Here is a 20,503-nt window from a genome sequence, read left to right as displayed (position 1 = left end):
AGGTATTATAAAATAGCCAAAGTGTGGAGGACTAATAATTCTTTAAATCTATATATTTTTTTAAATCAATCGAATTAAATTATTTGTGTAGGCTAATGAAGCGCATCTAAAAAATGATGTGACATTAAAGGGATAGCTTTCCCAAAAAAATTTTTATTAGCCCATGTTTTACTCACCCTGAAGTCGGTGTATATGACATTCTTCTTTCAGACGAATACAATCGGAGTTATATTAAAAAATGTCCTGGCTCTTCCAAGCTTTATAATATTCGGTTACTTTTTTCCATCTTTCATCGCTCCTCCGTCGTATGTGTGTGTTTGTGTAACACGTTTAGAAACATCAAGTTTTTTTTTTTTTTTTAATGTTTTTTAAAATAGGCAGCATTTATTTGATCAAAAATACAGTAAAAACAGTACAACTGTGAAATATTATTACAATTTAAATTAACTGGTTTCTGTTGTAACGTTGAATTTTCAGCATCATTACTCCAGTCTTTTGTGTCACATGATTCTTCAGAAATCATTCTAATGATGATTTGGTGTTAAAGAAGCATTTATTATTATTATTCATGTTAAACACTTTTGTTTTACAAACCTTTGCTATAAAAGTTTTTTTTCTTTTTCTTTTTTACTTTTGAATGGCAGTGTATCATGATTTCCAAAAAAAAAAAAAAAAAAAAAAAAAAAAAAAAACTTGTTTTCAACATTGATAATAATAAGAAATTATCAAACATAAAATATAATTTTTGTGTGCATCACTAGTTTGGATTGTAGGCCCTGCTTTATGTAATTTCCAGAAGATATACTCAGTAATATACTCAGTGAATGCTTTCATAAACCATTTATTTACATGATATGAATAAAAAATGGAGAGATGTCAATCCTATAAAATTATCACAGCCCTGATTTGATTAAATCTTGATTTCATAATAACTTGAATTGTATTTTGAGTTGTGGTCGATTACAGAGAAACCACAAAGCAAAATTCAAACAGCAAAATTGTGTTACTAATATACATGATCCACCAACTTTTTTTTGCTGCTGCAATAGTCTGTTAAAACAAAACAAAACCTTATATTTGAGAAGACGCTGAAACCTTTGTAATTTAACGAGAAAATATAATCACAGCTTATTATTTTTTTTTACATTTAATCTGTGAATCTATCTACTGAACTACAAAATCCCAGGAATAACCAATGTTTAAAAAGTTATGTAACAATTTTGAGAACAGTGCTTGAATGATACCCTGGAAATCCACAGTTCTCGCGAGAGCACAAGTTGAATTTGCTCAGCGAGTAGCTCTGGTGTCGAGTAATGATGCTCATTAAATATGCCCCTCTATCTGAGCTGCACCAATCACATCGGGTTGTCTGATATAGGCGGGCCAGAGATGAGCTAAACCAATACTAACCAACTGCAGAACCACAGATGACGACAGCGCAGTGAGTGACGTCGAAGTCATTAGTAAACATTGCAAGATGGCTGTGGATGAACACCAGTTGTTTGAAACGGCTTTAGCCGCTACAATGAACAAGTTAGACTTGGCTTTTTATCTAAAAGAGGAACAGAAGACGGCGCTCGAATCGTTCCTTTGCAAGAAGGAAGTTTTTGCTGTTTTGCCGACCGGATACGGCAAGAGTATAATCTACCAGTTAGCTCCGCTGCTAGCTAAGCGTATGCGGCGTAGACTGTGTATTGTTGTGATTGGTCATAGTGTTATCCAATTGCGTGCAGTGAGATTTTCAAATGCATGCTTTGTGCCGCCCCTCGAGTTGGCCGATTTTCATTAGTCGACGCCAGACCATTAATCTTTCAGATTTAGTTCTGGATTTCCAGGCTACTTGAATGACTGCCCTCTGCGTGAAAACTGTAAACGCTTTCACCATGTTGTGGCGTAATGTCCTCTCAGCTTCTTCAATAATCCCAGTTTAACTCTTTAGCCACTCTGTGTAAACTGATGAAGAAGTCCGGGAAAAGACCAAAAATGTTGTTCTCTTCAAATTCATTTCTGACATTCCTGTTAGAAACAAAAGAAATCAAAACAGAAGCATTACAGACACACAGATAAACTGCAACAGAGATGTAACTGAGATCTGGATGAACATTGTTGTCTCACGTACCCATGCACCAGTTTGTTGCGCAAAACACGCAGCAGGCCAAGTACGTCCTCCGGAAGCTTCTTGTTAATGTCTGTCCATATTTCTGAAAGCTGCAAATAAAGACACACACCAGCATGAATGGTCTAGTGTGCTACATTACTAGTAGTCCCAACACAGCGTTGAATGAACCAAGATAATGTGCAGAGCAATGAGAGGAAAGCTCTTGTCTTGTGTTTAGGTGAGTCTTGTTGTTTTAGTTTTACTCGCCTGCAATTTCCAACTAGAAAAGGTTTTTCCCTCTGTGGCCTCCTTTGCAGTTTTGAAGAGCGTCCAAAGTTTTTTTAAATCCTCACCCACTATAGCAATGATGTCCCTTTTCCTAAAGGACAAAAAATGAGCAAGCAAAGAGTTGCACATGAATCACATGTCAACTATGTTGTATCTATCTATGTTTATTTATATGTTGTATCTATTTATGTCATGTGAAAAAGGAAGTACACCTTCTTGAATTATGGTTTAATGTATCAGGACATAATAAAGAGAGCTGTACATAAACGGATGCCCACAAACCTCAATGAACTGAAGCAATTCCTCCACAATGATGTTAGAGACCGATAAAGTCGTATAGAAAATAATTAGGCTACTTCAAGTTATTGCTGCTAAAGGTGGTTCTACCAAGCAATTAAATCATAGGGTGTACTTATAACGCATGGCTTTTATTTAAATAAACTATGGCACAGTGTAATATAACATGTATTGTTGTTCATCTGAGATTGCATTTACCTAATTTTAAGACCTGCCAAGGACCAGACGTTTTTTTATTATTATTATGTCTGGATACATAAAAACATAGAATTAAAAGGGTATAATTTATTTTTCATATGACTGTGTATAAAAAAATAAACTATAAAAATATATATAAATATATATAAAACCCTTACTTCTTTTCATTCTCGATTTTAAGTTCACTGAAGGCCTCATAGATGGTCAGTGTTGCTGTTTGGTCTGTTTCCTCTGTGTGCTCCTTTTCTATGTAGAGGTTGCGAAGTCTTGCTAAATACTCGTAGTTCTGGATTTCAGGCCTGTCACCCAGCTTCCTGAGGACTGCATCTTTGCTGAAGGAAATCAAACGCAGGCATTGAGCAGGGCAGTTCAGTAGCAGAACAAGACTGTACGATCAGAAAGACAAGCCCAGTCATATCATTTCAGAACAGATCAAAATGTATTCACACTTGATAGTTTGGAATGAGATGAGGGTGAGAAAATAAGGGCAAAATCTATATATTATATTTGGGTGATCGATTCCTTGCTCTCAGACTCACAGCTCAAGATAAAGAGTCTACAATCTGAATAAATGTCCTGGCAGTGACTCCGTATAAGAGAGGACGTTCAAGGCTGTTTTTGTCAGAGTATCATGAGAGAACAACATCTGAAGAACTGGAAATAAACTAAAGAACAGTGAATTTATGATTTATATTACTTAGAAATATTGTTCTTTACACAAAGATGAAAAGCGGAATAACATACATGTACGAGGTATAGCTGAATGGCAAAAGTCAAAATCACCAGAACTTTTGACAAACATCACTTACAATTTACCTGTGATCATCCCAGAAAAATGGGTGTCGTAGGACCTCATCAACAGTCAGTCTCTCTGCTGGTTCTTTGTTGATCATCCATTCAATGAGATCCTTGGCTACTATATCTTGTACATGTTCGAGAGAGTACTTCCCATTCTTGATGTTCAGCTCACGATCCATGTCCCCAAAAGGATGTTTCCCATCAGAGAGGATGTAGTACACCAACATCCCAGCAACCTGCAATAAATTGGGAAAACTGTGAAGAGCAGATAGAGAACGTTGTACTTTGAGGCCAGTCTCACACTGCACATTTTTTTTCCACTCATCCAATCACATTTTACTTTATTGACACATCAAATTGTGCATTTTTTTATAGATATTTTGGTTGCTCTTTCATATGATGAAAGTGAATGGGGCTGCCAAGCTCCAAACAAAAAAAACAGGTTACACTTTATTTTAAGGTGACATTTACATTGTATTTTACTCAAATAAGTACTAGGTTTAGTGTTAGTTACTTGTAATTATGCATAATTTACTGTTATGTAACATGTAACTATACGTCACCTTAAAAAAAGACTGTTACCCAAAACACACCCTGAAATGTGTGTCTTTACCCACAATATCTTTAAGTAAGGAACATAACAATATGTTGTAATTGACTGACAAACTTGTAAAGAAAGGTAAGATTGTCGAAGAACAGCATATATTGACTCCCATATATTTTCCATATTTCAAATACGTGTGCTATATTTATTACAAAGCTCCTTGTTATTTTAATTAGCATAAACTGCGAGAACTGAAATATAATATTTAAGTAACCATGATTCATTGTTTGATTCTCTAGCATTGGTCTTGTCGACTTTTGTGACATTTTTGCACAATGAAAGTGATTGGGGACTTGAAACCACAAGCCCCTATTCACTTTTATTGTTTAAATAGAAAAACTCATATTTTGTGTTCCATGGAACAAAGAATGTCACATGGGAATGACACAAGGTCAGTTACTGATGACTGTTAATTCCTTTAAGTTTGATGTAATACTAAAATAATCTTACAGAGTGTCTATTTACACTAAGTGCAAATAGCCCGCCTTGTTGGCAGAGCTATTTACACTCCGCACACTAATCATTGGTGAAAATGATACCACAATCCAGCCTTAGCTTGGTGAGCTCTCAGTAATCTCATGACTGCAGTTGATTCGTGGTATTTCACAAACCTGGATGTCTGAGCTCTTTTTGTAACCACTCTTTTCAGACTGATTCAGGATCTCCGTTGCCTCCCAGCCTTGAGTACCAGCTCTGCCAGTATGAACTGTGCTTCTGCCCTCCTCCAGTTTGCGACTCAAGCCGAAGTCGGCCAGCCTGGCATTTTTTTCTGAATCTGTTGAAATATGAGTTTAGCTGTCACCTGTGATATAATCTCTCTCTCTCCCTCTCCCTCTCTCTCTCTATATATATATATATATATGTACATAAAATTAATGTTACCGACTAGATTATGATACATTCCTTGTAAAGCTGCAAAAGTGGTACATAAAACTTTTGATACCTATCAAAACATTTTTAGGCTTTATGTCACGATGTATCACTCCAGTGAGGTGAAGAACTTGAAGGCCAAGAAGCATCTCCTTCACTATTTTCCCCAAAGCGTTGTCTTTGTCCTTTTGCTCCTGCTGGCGAAGATTTTCCATGTAGTCCTCCATATCATATTCACAAAGCTGTAGCGCAAGATAATAAAAATCTTCATCCTCTGCTAAGTCCACATACCTGACGATGTTCTTACTCTCAAGCTTTAAATCTCGTAGATGCTTCAGTTCATTTTCAAAGTCTTTGCTATTCAGTGGATCCTTGGTTATTCGTTTAATGGCCACCTCAGTGCCATCTTCCTTCAGGCCAAGATATACTGTGCCACTTCCTCCAGAGCCAATTATGTAATTATTACTTCTAGAAAAGTAGATGTTACTGACTTTTTTCTTGGAGGAATCTTTCTTGAGTTCCTCTATTTTACTTCTGTGTTTTATTGAAGTTATTGGGTTGCACCTGATGATATCATCTGGTCTGTTTGTCTTATCTTGCACATTTTCTGTTGCTACTTTTTGATGGTGAGACTCAGTTACCCGTTTGTCATTGGCCGTCTGTAAGGATGGACCTGGAAAATGTATTGACAATTTTTGACAAAGAATAACATAAAACATTTTGACATAAAATAAAAGTTGAGTATTATATATATATATATATGCATGTATGTGGTTTAAATATGTTGTTTACTTCTTACCTTCAAGTTCTTGAATGACATCAGGCTTGATTTCTTGCAGTACTTCGTAAAAAGCAGATTTTACTGCAGGTCCTCCATATTTCACAGCTTTTAAGAGCTCTGTCATTTTGTTCCTTTTAGTTGCGTTTGAGATCTTTGAATACTGTCCCCAGGAAAGCTTTCCGTTTTCTTTCAGCTTATCAGCGATGGGCATCACAGATGTAACTCTTTGAATGAGAGCTTCATAGTGCGTGTCCACAAACTCAGCATCTGAGTATCAAACATCAGTTAAAATAAGACAGTGTTTCACTCTTTTCTCATCTTCAGTACACAGTAACAAACTAATAAATCAGCCAGTAAACCCAGAAAAAGGTGAATTTAATATGCCAATATTATTTCAAATGTGGTGCAATTAAGTCGGAGAGTTTTTTCATGTAAAACTTACGCTGATGTTCCATTGTTTTTCTTCAGTCCCTTTAAAATAGCTAAAAATACAAAACATGTAAAACAACAACATTAACATGCTGCTTTTTATATTATTCTTTATTTTTTATAATTTGAATAAATCAAATGCCTGTTTTCACTATCATTGGTTTTGAACCAGACAAAGTCAGACTTTACTTTATATCAGGTTTTAAGTTGAGATATTTTTTTGTCATAATTGTTTTGCTGTGACATTGTGAACTTACCCATTTACATACCACAAAGTCATTGTTTATTAATTCAACTGTATCTTTTTTGTAGTCAAGATTTGTCTCTAGAGAAAATTACTTTCAAAAAGAAACTACACTGAGAAATGTTTTGTGACATTTGAAATCGAAAGGAAGTCACTGACCAACAGCGCAGTCAGAACGTAATAATCTAGCAGCTAATAAAGGTTCATATTTTATGCATATACAGATGTGAGTTTCAACCTGTTCTTACCTGTAGTAGTTTATAAGAAAGCACGGATATACTTTTTTTGTCGTGCAGAAATCGGGAGGTTAGAAAGAGTGCGGAAGAGGGAAACGATGCATGCAGCCAATCAGTGCTAGCATACAACAACAACACGAGACCAGCTGGCTTTCCTTTCGGAGAATTCCACACCCCTACATAGTTAAAACCGGTTAAAACAGACTCATCTTTTGTGGTCTTCTCAAATCGTCATTATTACAAATATCAGAGACATAGTTGAGAAGATATGTCAAGTTTGAAATTATAACAATATTTATTTTCTCAAGCACAAGCAGCTAGTTACTTCCTGACGCGAACTTTCCTCATCAAAACACTGATCAGTTATTCCTCTCGATTCCCTTTTCACTTACGACTGTGATCCTGTACATTGTTCTAATATCATTGTCAAGTTTGCAGACGACACCACGGTGATGGGACTCATCAAGAACAATATAGAGAAGAACAACTGTCTGTCAGCCTATAGGACCAACTGCATGGTGCACTGATAACAACTTGTCACTAGTTTTAAATTATTTGAGATTCACATAACCTATGGCCTTACATGGACAATCAACAGCTCCACACTGGTCAAGAAGACTAACCAAGTGCCTGTTTTTCCTGTGGATTCTGAAAAAGAACCATCTCTCCTCAGAAATCCTGTTGAACTTCAACAGATGTGCCGCCGAGAGTATCCTGACCAACTGTATTCCAGTTTGGTATGGAAGATGCTCTGTGTCAGAACGGAAAGCACTGCAAAGGGTGGTGAAAACTGCCCAACGCATTGTAGGAACTGCACTCCCAAACGCTGAAGAAGCGAATCTACAGAAAACGTCACAGGAAAGTGACACAACATCATAAAAGATTTCTCTCACCCGGCTCATGGACTGTTTGACCTCCTACCTTCTGAGAGGCGCTATAGGAGTCTCCGGACCAGCTAGCAGGTTTAGGAAAAGCCTTTTACATGATGAACTCCGTACTGTAGTAACTCCATTATCCAACTCAAACTTTTGATTTTAATTTTTATATTTTTATATTTGAGTAAGCTGAAACTTACGGTACATAAGTGTAATTATGCAATTTCTCTCAACAAAAACTGGCGCGCAATGAATTCTGGGGTAGGTGAGGCTGCGAAGGATCCATGTGTTGTATCCTTCATTTCATGGGAAGCGAAGAAATCATTTAAAATCAGCCTTCGAATTGGGACAGCCTTCATCGGCCGCTGTGACGCAATCGGCCTTCCGCCTTCGAATGATACAGCCTTTGAATTGGGACACGACTGTAGACTGCTGCTTTTACAAACCATTTCACAATATATCAATGACATTCACATGGAAAAGGATGCAAAGCATGTATTAAAATCATTACTTTACTGATTTGATGTATATAAACAGCAACAGCTTTCGTCAAAAACATGATAGCAAAGATTAGACTTGAGCGGAAACCATTATTGTGGAGTTTAGAATTGGCCGATGGCGATTCATAAAAACATAATTATTCAAAAGCAGTGGAAGTGGCTATAGGTGTCTGCATCCAGTTTCTCAGTCTCTTCAATATTCTCAGGCCATGTCAGTAGCCAACTGTAGTTAACTGATGAGGAAATCTGGGAAACGATGCATAGAAGAGTATTTCCCTATTGGAAACAAACTAGAATAGTCATATCTTGCAATAGCCTATATCATATAAATAATATATGTAAGAGGGTAAAAAAGAACATTTAATTTAAAGAGGTTTGATGTGTGAATTCCATAAAATAAGGCAATTGATTGTATTCAGTGTTCAAATGCTCCCCTCCTGTGGCTATTTATGGTACTGCAGATATACTATTTTGTTCCGCTTCTCTTGCCGTCCTGCAGCAGATTCGATTGTCTCTGTGGGTATGTAGTTCTCTTACGAGAGATACTCTCGTACTGCGTAGCAACGCATTGGGGAAAATCCTTTTCCACGAGAATACTGAAGCAAAAAATTATCCTTAATTTTGTATCAATGTAAAGCGCATTGCCACAGCATACAGACCTAGGCGAGACAGCTCGCGCGCCTATTGGCTGCTGTGCGGCAAATGCTTAAGCCAATCGAGCGAGCCCTTGAGTGACGTCACACCCAATGAGGGCGCTTCGCGCCCTCCTGCGTCACGTCCCACCGAAACGGGCGTGGCTTAGGGCTATATATTTCGCTCACAGGCTTATGAACTCTGATTTTTAATCCTTCAGCGAAGACACCTCATCGCTGATCCGAGTTGGAAGCTGCGCCGTCGAGAGACCACATCAGCGGGAGAGACGTGAAGCTGCTGGTACCGCCGCCTTCTTCGCCTTCCAGCTGCGCGTTCCGGCGCTTATATCCTTTCACTTGCAAACTAAACTGTATTTGTGTGTGTGTGAGTTCGCCGGCGTGACTCACACTTTGTATCTAATAGAGCAGCGTCTTTTTCAAGATGCCTGCCTGCATACCGCCCGCTGCAGTGCCGCGCCGTAAAAAGCGCCGTGCTCAGCGGATCCCGGAACCTCCCTCCACCACGAGGAGCTCGCCGCTGCGGCCGCCAGCTTCTCCGCCCGCTTCGCTGGACTCTCTGACTGACGGACAAAGGCCGCTGTATGCCGCCGCGTCAGTCATAGACGAGGAAGGTGAAGCCGCGTCTGTGGAGGACGACTGCTGTTCTCTCCTCGCTTCGGGTAGCGAGGGATGGGCGAGCTCCGAGGATCTCCCCACCCCCGCCGCTCGCGAGCGTCGAAGAAGAAAGGCCAGCATCGCTCACGCAGGCCATCGCGAAGCCTCGGCCTCGAGTGATCGGCGCCCGTGGAGCCTGCGCTTACTGGCTGGATGGCTGCTTTCTGCAGGAGGATGTACGTTACTGTCCTCACGACTCGCGCTTCTCTTCCTGAGTTTCACAAAGAAGTTACAGAGTCCGGGAAAGCCCCATTTCGACCAGGTTGCGTACTGCTGCTTCAGTTTTGAGCAGTCGCCGCAAAGCGACAGGAGAATGGTCGTTACACCCACACACAGTACAACTGTTGTGGAAGAAATTCGGCAGAGCGGAAGTAGACCTCTTTGCGTCTCCAGAAAACGCTCACTGTCCAGAATTTTACTCAAAAAGCAGGGACGCACTGGCTCATCAGTGGCCGCGCCGTCCTCTGTATGCTTTTCCCCCTGTCTCCCTCCTGACCCAAGTGGTGGAGAGGATCAGGGAGGAAGGATGCTCAGTGCTGCTGATAGCACCGCTGTGGTTGAATCAACCCTGGTTCCCAGCTGTGATGCAGTTAGCCAGCACCGCCCCGTGACCAGTGCCTCTGAGGAGGGATCTCCTTTCTCAAGCAAATGGTTCGATTTGGCATCCTCACCCGGAACTATGGTCCCTTCATGTGTGGGCCATTAACGGGTATCCGCTGACCTCCCTCAGGGAGTGCTGTGCTGGACGCCATGAAGGGTCCTCCTTTTGAGCCTCTTCAGGAGATCGATATGAAACACTTGTCGCTCAAGACGGTGTTTCTCCTGGCTCTCGCTTCAGTGAAGCGCGTTGGGGACTTACACGCGCTCTCAGTGAGCGCGTCGTGCATGGAATTTGGGCCTAATGACCAGGCCCGCACGGAATCCGCGCCCGCAGACTCCTGCAGAAACCTCCGCTGATTTCCGCAGTTTACAACCTGCGCGCGCGCGCACGCGATTGTGAGGGGGTAGTAGGCTAGGCTGCGCTGATTGATGTTTACATTTTATGAGAGAGTGAAAGTTGAAAATGTCTAAAATAAAACTGAACGCGGAGGAATTAAGGAAACGTCACTTGTCTGTCAAAATCACGGCACAGGACAGAGCAAAAGAATTTGCAAACGATTTTTATGAAGATGGCGGAGTTATGTTTTGTAAAGCCTGTCAACACTCCGTTGATTACCTGAGGCGACAGACGGCACTGGAACATCTCAAATCCGCTCGCCACACGAACAGAAAGAGGAGTGCTCTTGGCAAGTTTATTTAAAGTTTTATTTTCTTTGTGTTGAAAAATAATAAAAAGTAATCATGATGAGAACAGTGCTGTGTTGTGTTTATTTGTGTTTATTGCTACCGCAATACCGGCGCAAAATGGAAATAACTAGGCTACTCTGTCTCACTGCCGATAATAGGCTAATATCAAATCTCTATATTGACTAGTGTCTGTGAATATTAAAAGACTGCTATTAAAGTCTGATAGTTTTGCGAGCCTCTGTAAATGAGTGCCGCAGATTTGATTACACGACGTTCTGCATTTCAGCATCAGAAACCCGTCAAAATAAAAGTTCGGTTTAACTTGATGAATATTAATGATCACAGCAATATACTATACAATCGAAAATACTTCTCAAAGTAATATTGATAGGCTAATAGTACTTTATTTATTTATTATAAATGTTTTAAGTAAAATCAAACCATTTCACATTATTTTATTTAACCAGTAAACCTCTGTTGTGCAACACAGCAGAAGAGACTTTTAAAAGCATTTCAAATCTTACCGACCCCAAACTTTTGAACAGTACACACACACACACACACACACACACACACACACACACACACACACACACACACACACACACACACACACACACACACACACACACACACACACACACACACACACACACACACACACACACACAGACAGTGCTTAGCATAAGTGAACACACCCATGCTAAAGTTGACTTAAAAGAGGGAATAAAAAATCATCTTTTGGAAATCTTAATGCCTTAAAAACTCTAACTTTCAAGGGCATCAATTCTCTTTGTGAATTAATCATTTATCTTAAATATGATACTATGCATCCTGATAAAGTTCCCTTGGCTTTGGAATTAAAATAGCCCCCTAAAATAATAAAATACTTTTTTACCCCCCAGCATCATTCAAAACACAGACATTGGCCTCCTGTATGTCTAAGACTCCATCTACAGCTGAGAGAAAGGAGTTCATTTATGATTTCATAAAGACCTTCATTGAAGCCGACATCCCTCTGGAAAAAACATCCAAATTTTCCTCATTTTTACAGAAGTACTGCAAACAGGGAGGGTCAATTCCAGCTCCATCTCACCTACGCTCTGATTATCTTCCACACTTATTTCCTCAGTATTTGGAGGACATCAAGCAGGCTGTACATGGAAGTCCTGTTTATGTGATTGCAGATGAAACGACAGATGCTTGTGGCCGTTGTGCTCTTGCTATTCTCCTCCAGCCAGTGGGCAAGCCACCTGTTGCAGCAGATCTCGTTTTTTTGGATCGTGTTAATTTCAGCACCGTATCGCAGGCTGTCATCTCCTGTCTTAACTCCAACAACATTGATTTTAATGATGTATGGGCTTTTGTCACAGATTCTGCAAGTTATATGAAAAAAGCATATAACACTATTCTATATGGCCTCTTTCCCAATGCCGTACATATCACCTGTCTTGCACATCTTCTGCAGTTAGTTCTAGCAGTGTTTCCTGACACATTTGAAGAACTGAACCGGATGTGTGGTTTGGTAAAGCGTGTTTTCTGCCAGTCACCCCAGCGTCGTCTTGAATTGAGGGCCTTCATGATGCAGCAGGGTCTGTCTCCTCTCATGCCAGTGTTTGCTGTCCAGACAAGATGGGGTTCCTGGATAAAAGCTGTGCAATATCTGGCAGAAAACATTGATATTTTGCATGGCTTCATCCAAACGCTGCCACTGTCCTCTAAAGCTGTGCGGGATCTTAGAGTTCTGTTAGAGGAGAACGGAAAACTCCTGAAAATCCAGGCCACCTTCATTGTTGAGCATAGCTCCGATATACTTGCCACCCTGGTCAAGCTTGAAGAAACCTCCAGACCCGTGGCTGCCACCATCTTCAGTCAGCTAGAGGACCTCAGCATGTTGTTTGAGTATGGGCGCACCGCAGAGGCTGAGGACTGGCGTCCCCGCACCAGAGAGCAGATGAAGGAGTTAAATGATGATGAGCGGTACACTTGTTCTGAGATGTTTAAAGAAGCAATGGCACAATGTTCTACCAAGCTTCAGGCTGTGATGGAGAGACATCCTTCCACTGAACTATTTAAAGCCCTCCCAATCTTTGATCCAGCCAAGGTATCTGGCTTAAAACCTGATATGCAGAGTTATGTCCAAGTTGTCCCTGCTTTGAGCAAGGTGTCTGCAGAGGAGTGGCATCGCTACATCTGCATGGACAAGAGTGATGCAGGTGAGGTTAGTGCAGTGGAGTGGTGGGCTGCAAGGGAAGATCGAATGCCAACACTTGCCCCACTGGCTGCACTGTACCTGCATCTGCCCACTACTTCAGTGGATGTGGAGAGACTTTTTTCCCACTATTCTTCTCTTCTGACACAGCACAGACGAAGCCTAACCGAGGACAATGTTAAGATGATGCTGATTGCCAAATTCAACAGCAGAGACTCAAAATAAGCTCCAAACTCCACACACATTCAGTAGCTTTTCTGATGTCAAATGACTTTTTCTGATGCTATGTTAGTAGTAAAATAGTAAATTAGTGTTTTTTTAATATGAATGTGTTTATTAATATATTTATTTAATTATATTTTTATGCATTTATGTATTTAATGAACTGTTCTGTAACTGATTGTCACACCAGTATTTATTTATTTAAAAGTAATTTATAGCTCTTAAAAGTAGTTCATTACTTTATATACTTTATTTATTTTAATATTGATATTTATTTTGCCATGTTCTTAAATTATATGCAATTGCTTGTTTAATGATCTGTGCACAATGCAATTTTCTCCGCTGTTTAGTGTATGGACAATAACATAGATCAAATGTTCTTTTTCTATTTGTATTGTAAACCTTAAATAAAAATTAAGAAGTGAATATTTAATATTTTATTTTGTAATATTTTCAGTTCCAATACTCTAAGATCTGTTTAAAGGTGCAGTGTGTGATTTGCGAATTGCAAACAGCCAGTCACTGACGGCCTATCCCTCCGTTTTCAAACTCGAAGGAGAAGCTATGGTGGCCGACGTAAGACAAAAGATGTCGTTGTCTGAATCAGCAGCAGAGAGTAGCAAGTCAAGCAATGAGGTTTCTTTAGCGCTGTTTGTTCGCTTTCGGCTACGGTAGAAACATGACGTCATGATATGTCGACCTTCATAGAAGGGGGTTCCCGCGGTTATGTAGATATAAATGACTCATTCTAAGGTAATAAAAACATAACGTTTCATTTAGTAAGGTCTTTTTACACCACTGAAAACATAGTTATGAATCTTATATTGCATTTCTGTCAATAGATCCTCAGAAATATGACACATTGCACCTGTAACACATTTAAAACCATTCCGCATAATTCCGCAGATTTTCCCAAAAATTCCACACAGAAATCACAAAAAAAGTCCGCAGATTCCGTGTGGCCCTGCTAATGACTCCAGAGTCGTGCTCAAACCTAAGCATGGTTACGTTCCGAAATCCCTAAACACACCGTTTAGGGCGCAGGTTATTTCCCTGTCTGCCCTTCCGGTCGCCGGGGACAATACGGACGATAATTTTCTCTGCCCAGTGAGGGCATTGAGAGCTTACGTGTCGCGCTCGTCTGTTTTCAGACAGACGGAGCAGCTTTTTGTTTCGTTTAGTGGGCGTCTCAAGGGACTGGCCACTTCGAAGCAGAGCCTATCCAGATGGATAGTAGACGCGATAGCTCTAGCGTACGCATCCAAAGGCATTCAGTGTCCTTTGGGTGTTAGAGCGCACTCCACGAGAAGTATGGCTTCTTCGTGGGCCTGGTCGAGTGGGATTGCCTTACAGGATATTTGTCCTGATACCTGATATTATCTACATTTATCAGGTTTTACAACCTCGAGGTGCCCGCCTTACAGGCCAGGATTTTATCGGTTTAATTAACCGTGTTTATATTAGACTGAGATTTTCAGTCGCCGTTTTATGGCATTGTTATGCTGAACTGCTGAGTGCAGTCAATTTGTGCTGATCTGCTATGTGCAGTCAATTTTGTGAGAGATGGTGGTTAGAGCCCACCTCTTTCAGGATTCTCTGTGAGTCCTACAGGTGATTATGTACTATATGAACCCCAGCTCAGTGCTCTGGGTCTATGGTGTCGGATCACTGCATACACGGCGTCTTACAGGGTGTTCCCCAATGCGTTGCTACGACAACGCAGTACGAGAGTATCTCTCGTAAGAGAACGTACTCGGTTACTAACGTAACCTCGATTCTCTCTAGAGAGAGGAACGAGTACTGCGTTTCTTGCCGTGTATGCGCTCTGGTTGTTTCGCTTTAAAAATCAGAGTTCATAAGCCTGTGAGCGAAATATATAGCCCTAAGCCACGCCCGTTTCAGCGGGACGTGACGCAGGAGGGCGCGAAGCGCCCTCATTGGGTGTGACGTCACTCAAGGGCTCGCTCGATTGGCTTAAGCATTTGCCGCACAGCAGCCAATAGGCGCTCGAGCTGTCTCGCCTAGGTCTGTATGCTGTGGCAATGCGCTTTACATTGATACAAAATTAAGGATCATTTTTTGCTTCAGTATTCTCGTGGAAAAAGATTTTCCCCAATGCGTTGCTACGACAACGCAGTACTCGTTCCTCTCTCTAGAGAGAACCGAGGTTACGTTTGTAACCGAGTACGTTTCCACGACTCATTAACGAATTAATTGTGAAACTAATATGTTTTAAGTGAATCTTTTAGATACAATTGATTGCATTAATGTATTTGAACCCGATTTGAGCATGTATAAAATTTATTTAACACTTTAACACGGTTGTTATGTTATAAATGTATTGAATTTCCTCGTGCGTCACACAAATGGGATTGACTTAATTTCTTGTAGTTATACTGTGTCTTAAAATGCTGACAATTATTTGTATTATGAGTTGAGTGAATGTGTAATTTCTACTTTTCTAGTCTTGTGAATGTCAGTCTGTGATTCAGCCAACGTGATTTTTACCTTTTCCTATTCAAAAGGTATGTGGTTTTCGTGTTAATTTTGTTAGAAATGTTAACCGATGATATTTAGCAATTGATTATCCTTTACTAGTACACACGGTGTTATTAATTATAGGTATATTGTTACGGTTTTCATGTTGTAATACGAGTTTGGATGTATTGAGATTCAAGTATTGCTGCTGTGGTCTTCTGTGAATGTCTGCGGTATTCAACCAACGTGATTTATACTTCTTTTTCTATTCAAAAGATAAAGTCAAGTACAAAGATGCCCACGTGTGAGTGTCTTTCCCCACACTGAATCACTGACTTTGGGAACGAAAGCCGGGTTAGGTAGCAGTGTAACCTTGCTGTTATCCGGACTAAAATTCAGACATGCTTGATGATCTGACAAGGCGTGTAATTCACTCGCTTTGCTGAGACCAAAGCAAGTAGTGTTGTGAAAAATTGTCTTCTCTTTCTTGCAAATGAAGCTCAGGAGTCAGAGGTCCAGAAATCAAAATAAGACTTTTTTTTAACAAAGCAACAAAGCCGAGATGCCTGCAGAACATCTGAATTTTCCTTTGACCAAGACGCATTTATTATACCTTTTTCTTATGTTATTTCGCAATAACCAAGTGACATTACATCTGGTAAGATTTACCCCTCCTGTTTTCCCACCATTTAGTTCTACATCTTTTGCCTTTCTCTGTAATTGTGGCATTCTGCCAATTGATGCTCATCTCTCATAGGCAAAATGTAACATTCTTCAAGGCCAATCAACTCTTCCCAGAGGCAAGACACCTCCACATGACACCTCTTAACAATGGTCTTATTCTTTCACAACGTCTGGTGTTTACCTGTAAATCCCTGACTATGCAAAAACTGCTCAGTGGCTGCACACACTTCTCATCTTGACCTTTGTAGTCACAGTTGCATACTGTAGGACATAAAAACACAACTGGCTTTTATAGTATTCAGACTAATACAATTGTTCTCTATAGAATAGATTAAAATAATTTCAACATTCCTCCCTTTGGGAGTCTATCGATTCCTACCTCCATTACCCTTGCCCAGAGTGCAATCTCACAAGTCAATCCCTCTTTTCTTCTTTCTAAGGACTAAAAGTGGTCCTCCTCTCCATTATCAAATGGCTGCCTTATCATATGTACAGTAACTGTACTCCAGAAGATGTCAGCTCCAAACATCACCACCCACAATTTTTACTAGGATGGTGTAAAAGACTGCCTCCCTAAATAAACCTTCAAGGGAGTTAACAAAATCAAGAACAAATCAACAATTTGTGTTTAAGCATGTGTGTCTTAGCCTTGCCCGGTTGTCATGGTTACACTCTAAAAAATGCTGCGTTGTTTTCAACCAAAATTTGGGTCAAATATGGACGAACCCAACCGTTGGGTTAACATTTTTAATTAAAAAAAATTAACCCAACGGCTGGGTTTGTCCATATTTGACCCAAATTTGGGTTGAAAAAACCCAGCATTTTTTAGAGTGTATGTAAAATACATCAGTAATTAAACTTATTCCAGTTCACTGGTTCTCCCATGGTGCCAGAGGAACTCCAGACATTTCCAGTAGCCTGGAGCGCTATCTGGGGTGCTCATCATCCACTTCAGGATAGTCTGAGGTGCTGTCTGGTGGTGGTCCCTTGTTGGAACATGCAGAATAAGTTTTATAATCTTTATAATAAGTTTCCGTTAAACAGGTGGGATTTTTTTCTTCTGTTTAACCAGAGCCCGTCTACGGAGAGCCTGGCCACTCCCTATTAAGTCCGATTGTACCGAATTGTGGTTGTAGTTCCACCAGAGCTCCACTGGGGGAGACCGCCCATGAGTGCAAAATGAATGGGAGTCTATGGAGCTAGACGGCTAAATTTGTCTCTTTCACCCGATTGCCGTTGAGAAATCTCTGTAGAAATGATTGTAGGTTTTGCAAGTTCAACATGGGTTATGTCGAAAGTTGAATAAACAAGTACTTATGTCCTTTCGATTTCTTACAGGTTGAGTTGTTGTTGTCCATAACACGCTAACATTCTGCTAATGAACGCTGATTGGTCAGTGAAGGACTGATTACGACCAGAGATACCGCTTGATGGCATCGTGGCACCCGAAGCGGGACCAGAATGTCTTCTAGCAAAAAGAAGGGCGGCAGTGGTTCATGTAGGTTGTGTACAAATCGGAAGGTTGGTGGTTCAATCCCCGGTTCCACTTGACCAAGTGTCGAGGTGTCCATGAGCAAGACACCTAACCCCAGCTGCTCCCGACGAGCTGGACGGCGCCTTGCATGGCTGACACCATGGTCGGTGTGTGAATGGGTGAATGTGAGGCAAAATGTAAAGCGCTTTGGTGGCCATTGAGTCTGTGAAAATGCTATATAAATGCTGTCCATTTACCAAAAACTCTTCTGTATTTACCGGTGTCAGCTGTGTTGTCGATGCCTCGAGAGAAAAGAAAGTGCAGAGCGCGAAAGCACCAAAGTGACTGAAGGATTGCCGTAAAGCAGTATATCTGGTCGTACGATGTGTATGACGTCATTGACATTTTAAAAGACTTTTTAAAGCAAATAACCTAGCAATGTGTAATTGTTTGCATCTCCTTTCAAATACAACATTCAAATTACCAGACAAAAAATTACATCCTGAGAAAAGTGGATTTTCAGGGGTATAGCTCCATAGACCTCCATTCATTCTGCACTCGTCCTGTGAGCGCCCTCATATGGAACCAGAGTGGAACTGCAACCAGTTGAGAAGCCGGAAGTGAGTGAGAGTGAGAGTGAAGTGAGTGAGAGTGGCAGTTCTCCCCTTATTAGACAATAGGCTTGTTTGAGATGCGCCTTGCCTCGCCTGAAATGTATGCGAGAGTAGGCGGCTGCAGTGAGGGGAGGAGTGAAAAAAGTGCAGGCAAGCCGGACAGTTTTCTCATCTCACAGTGGATCTGACACCTGTGAGATCAAAGATGGATATCGCGGGATTCACGGGATTCACGCTCATGCACAGTGTTGCTAATAAACTGGATGTAATTTAAGTTCTGTTGCTTAAATATGAAAATAAATATAATGAACAAGACACCCAAATCACTTGTTAGGCTATATAATCCCATTCCAAATACGTGTTTATCAATCTTTTTTTTTTTCTTCTTTAATACATGTGTTTATATAGCCTATATATATATATATATTAATTACATAATCACATAATCCATATAGAGATCGCACTGTCAGAGAGTTTGGGAATATTCACAGATCATTTATACACATAAAACATGATATCAGAGTTTTAATATCAATCATTTTAAAAGAGAACATTACATCATGGTTGTTTAAACCAATGAGCATTAAGCTGTGTCGTCAGCAAGTCGTTTCCCATCATGCTTTTGATCCGCGCAGTCGGTGGAGAGCAACTGCGCGCAACTGCAGAATCTATGGCAAGCCGTTTTAGCATTAAATAGTCCTTCCCGTACTAGTCATAAATCAGTTTTGACTAGTCATAATTCCAGTTCCAGATATCTCTTCTGCAATTTTGACTTGTCGTAATTGCAATTAAGATATCTACAATGTGATTGTGACTAGTCGTAATATGCATTGAAGATATCTACAATGTTAATTTGACTAGTCGTAATATACGTTACAGATATCTACAATGCTTTTATGACTAGTCATATTCTTTTATTGACTTCAATTGGAAAATATTTTCAGATATCTACAAATGAGTTTTGACTAGTAGAAATTCCAATTAAAGATATCTCCAATTTGATTATGACTAGACAAAACCCAGTTAGAGATATCTCAAATTATAATTGCACTAGTGGCAATTAAATTAGAGATATCTCTAATTAAGTTTTGCCTAGTCAAAACTCCAGTTCAAGATATCTCTAACTGGGTTTTGTCTAGTCATAATCAAATTGGAGATATCTTTAATTCATCGTTTTTTAAGATATCCAAAAATACATATGTAGATATCTTTAAATAATTTATTACTAGTTAAATTACAGTTGTAGATATCTTGAACTGGAGTTTTGACTAGGCAAAACTTAATTAGAGATATCTTGAATTGGAACTCGTCCTAGTCAAAACTCATTTAAAGATATCTTCAATTTAATTGTAGATATCTCAGTCTGCTTTTTGACTGGGAGGATCTTTCTTTGGAGATATCTGCATTCAGCTTTGTGACTAGGAAGAATTTCAGTGTAGATATCTTGAATGAACATTCTGACTAGTCGAAATTATTTTATAGATATCTTAATTGTGTACTCAAACCACCCCTTTGCTAAGCCCCGCCTTTTCTAACCATTTTGTCTTCGAGGAGCGCGCCAAAAAAAATCTCAGAACGGCCTGACCTGGTTTTCAGGTAATAAAATTACTGTAAAAGTAACTGTGTATGTTATAGTGTTGTCACGATACCAAAATTATGACTTTGATACGATACCAGACTAAAATACCTCGATACCAATACTGAATCGATACCATGGGAAAAAAAACTAAAACAGTAAAAGTAATTGAAAAATATGACAGAACTTACAATTCATTGTTTTATAAATTAATTTAAAAAAAAACTCTGTTCATGCCCTGCTTTTTGACCATTCCTTCCCCTTTATAAAATAACTGATTACATGCCAGTGTCCTTACCAAGATGTTTGCAACATTGACATTATTATCAATCATGTTAACATTTGCTAACCTTTCACAATTCTGAACAGGTTTGGGATGACCAAAATCTTATTTCATGAAACGAGTTATTTAATATTTTTTTAATGTAATT

At 39.8% G+C, this 20,503-nt stretch overlaps 1 protein-coding gene across 2 annotated transcripts; it reads right to left on the bottom strand.

The window, feature by feature from the left end:
• Window positions 1-825: 825 nt before the first annotated feature.
• Window positions 826-7,159, bottom strand: LOC307009035 (putative serine/threonine-protein kinase irlD). 2 transcript variants are annotated; one of them, XM_079632417.1, is made up of 10 exons: window positions 6,856-7,159; window positions 6,377-6,416; window positions 5,953-6,201; window positions 5,227-5,826; window positions 4,895-5,058; window positions 3,698-3,915; window positions 3,040-3,213; window positions 2,366-2,477; window positions 2,120-2,208; window positions 826-2,016 (listed from the first exon to the last, which is right to left on the bottom strand). In XM_079632417.1, exons 2-10 carry the CDS (start codon window positions 6,387-6,389, stop codon window positions 1,914-1,916), a joined length of 1,722 nt encoding a protein of 573 aa, XP_079488543.1. In that variant the 5' UTR covers window positions 6,390-6,416; window positions 6,856-7,159; the 3' UTR covers window positions 826-1,913. The 2 variants fall into 2 exon arrangements, with proteins under 2 accessions (XP_079488543.1, XP_079488544.1); XM_079632418.1 differs by lacking the exon at window positions 6,377-6,416 and having other exon boundaries at window positions 6,856-6,953.
• Window positions 7,160-20,503: the final 13,344 nt, after the last annotated feature.

This window comes from Phoxinus phoxinus, assembly GCF_949152265.1.
Source record: "Phoxinus phoxinus genome assembly, chromosome: 1".
Taxonomy (NCBI): domain Eukaryota; kingdom Metazoa; phylum Chordata; class Actinopteri; order Cypriniformes; family Leuciscidae; genus Phoxinus; species Phoxinus phoxinus.
The sequence above is the reverse complement of the archived record's forward strand: the minus strand, read 5'-3'. Positions and strand labels throughout refer to the sequence as shown.

What these genes read in the sequence shown, in the direction of transcription:
- LOC307009035 (XM_079632417.1), bottom strand. An exon ending in TGTCATTCAAGAACTTGAAG is followed by an intron (nt 5,827 to 5,952) that starts GTAAGAAGTAAA and finishes TACATTTTCCAG; the next exon opens with GTCCATCCTTACAGACGGCC. An exon ending in AAAATCGAGAATGAAAAGAA is followed by an intron (nt 2,478 to 3,039) that starts GTAAGGGTTTTA and finishes TTTGTCCTTTAG; the next exon opens with GAAAAGGGACATCATTGCTA.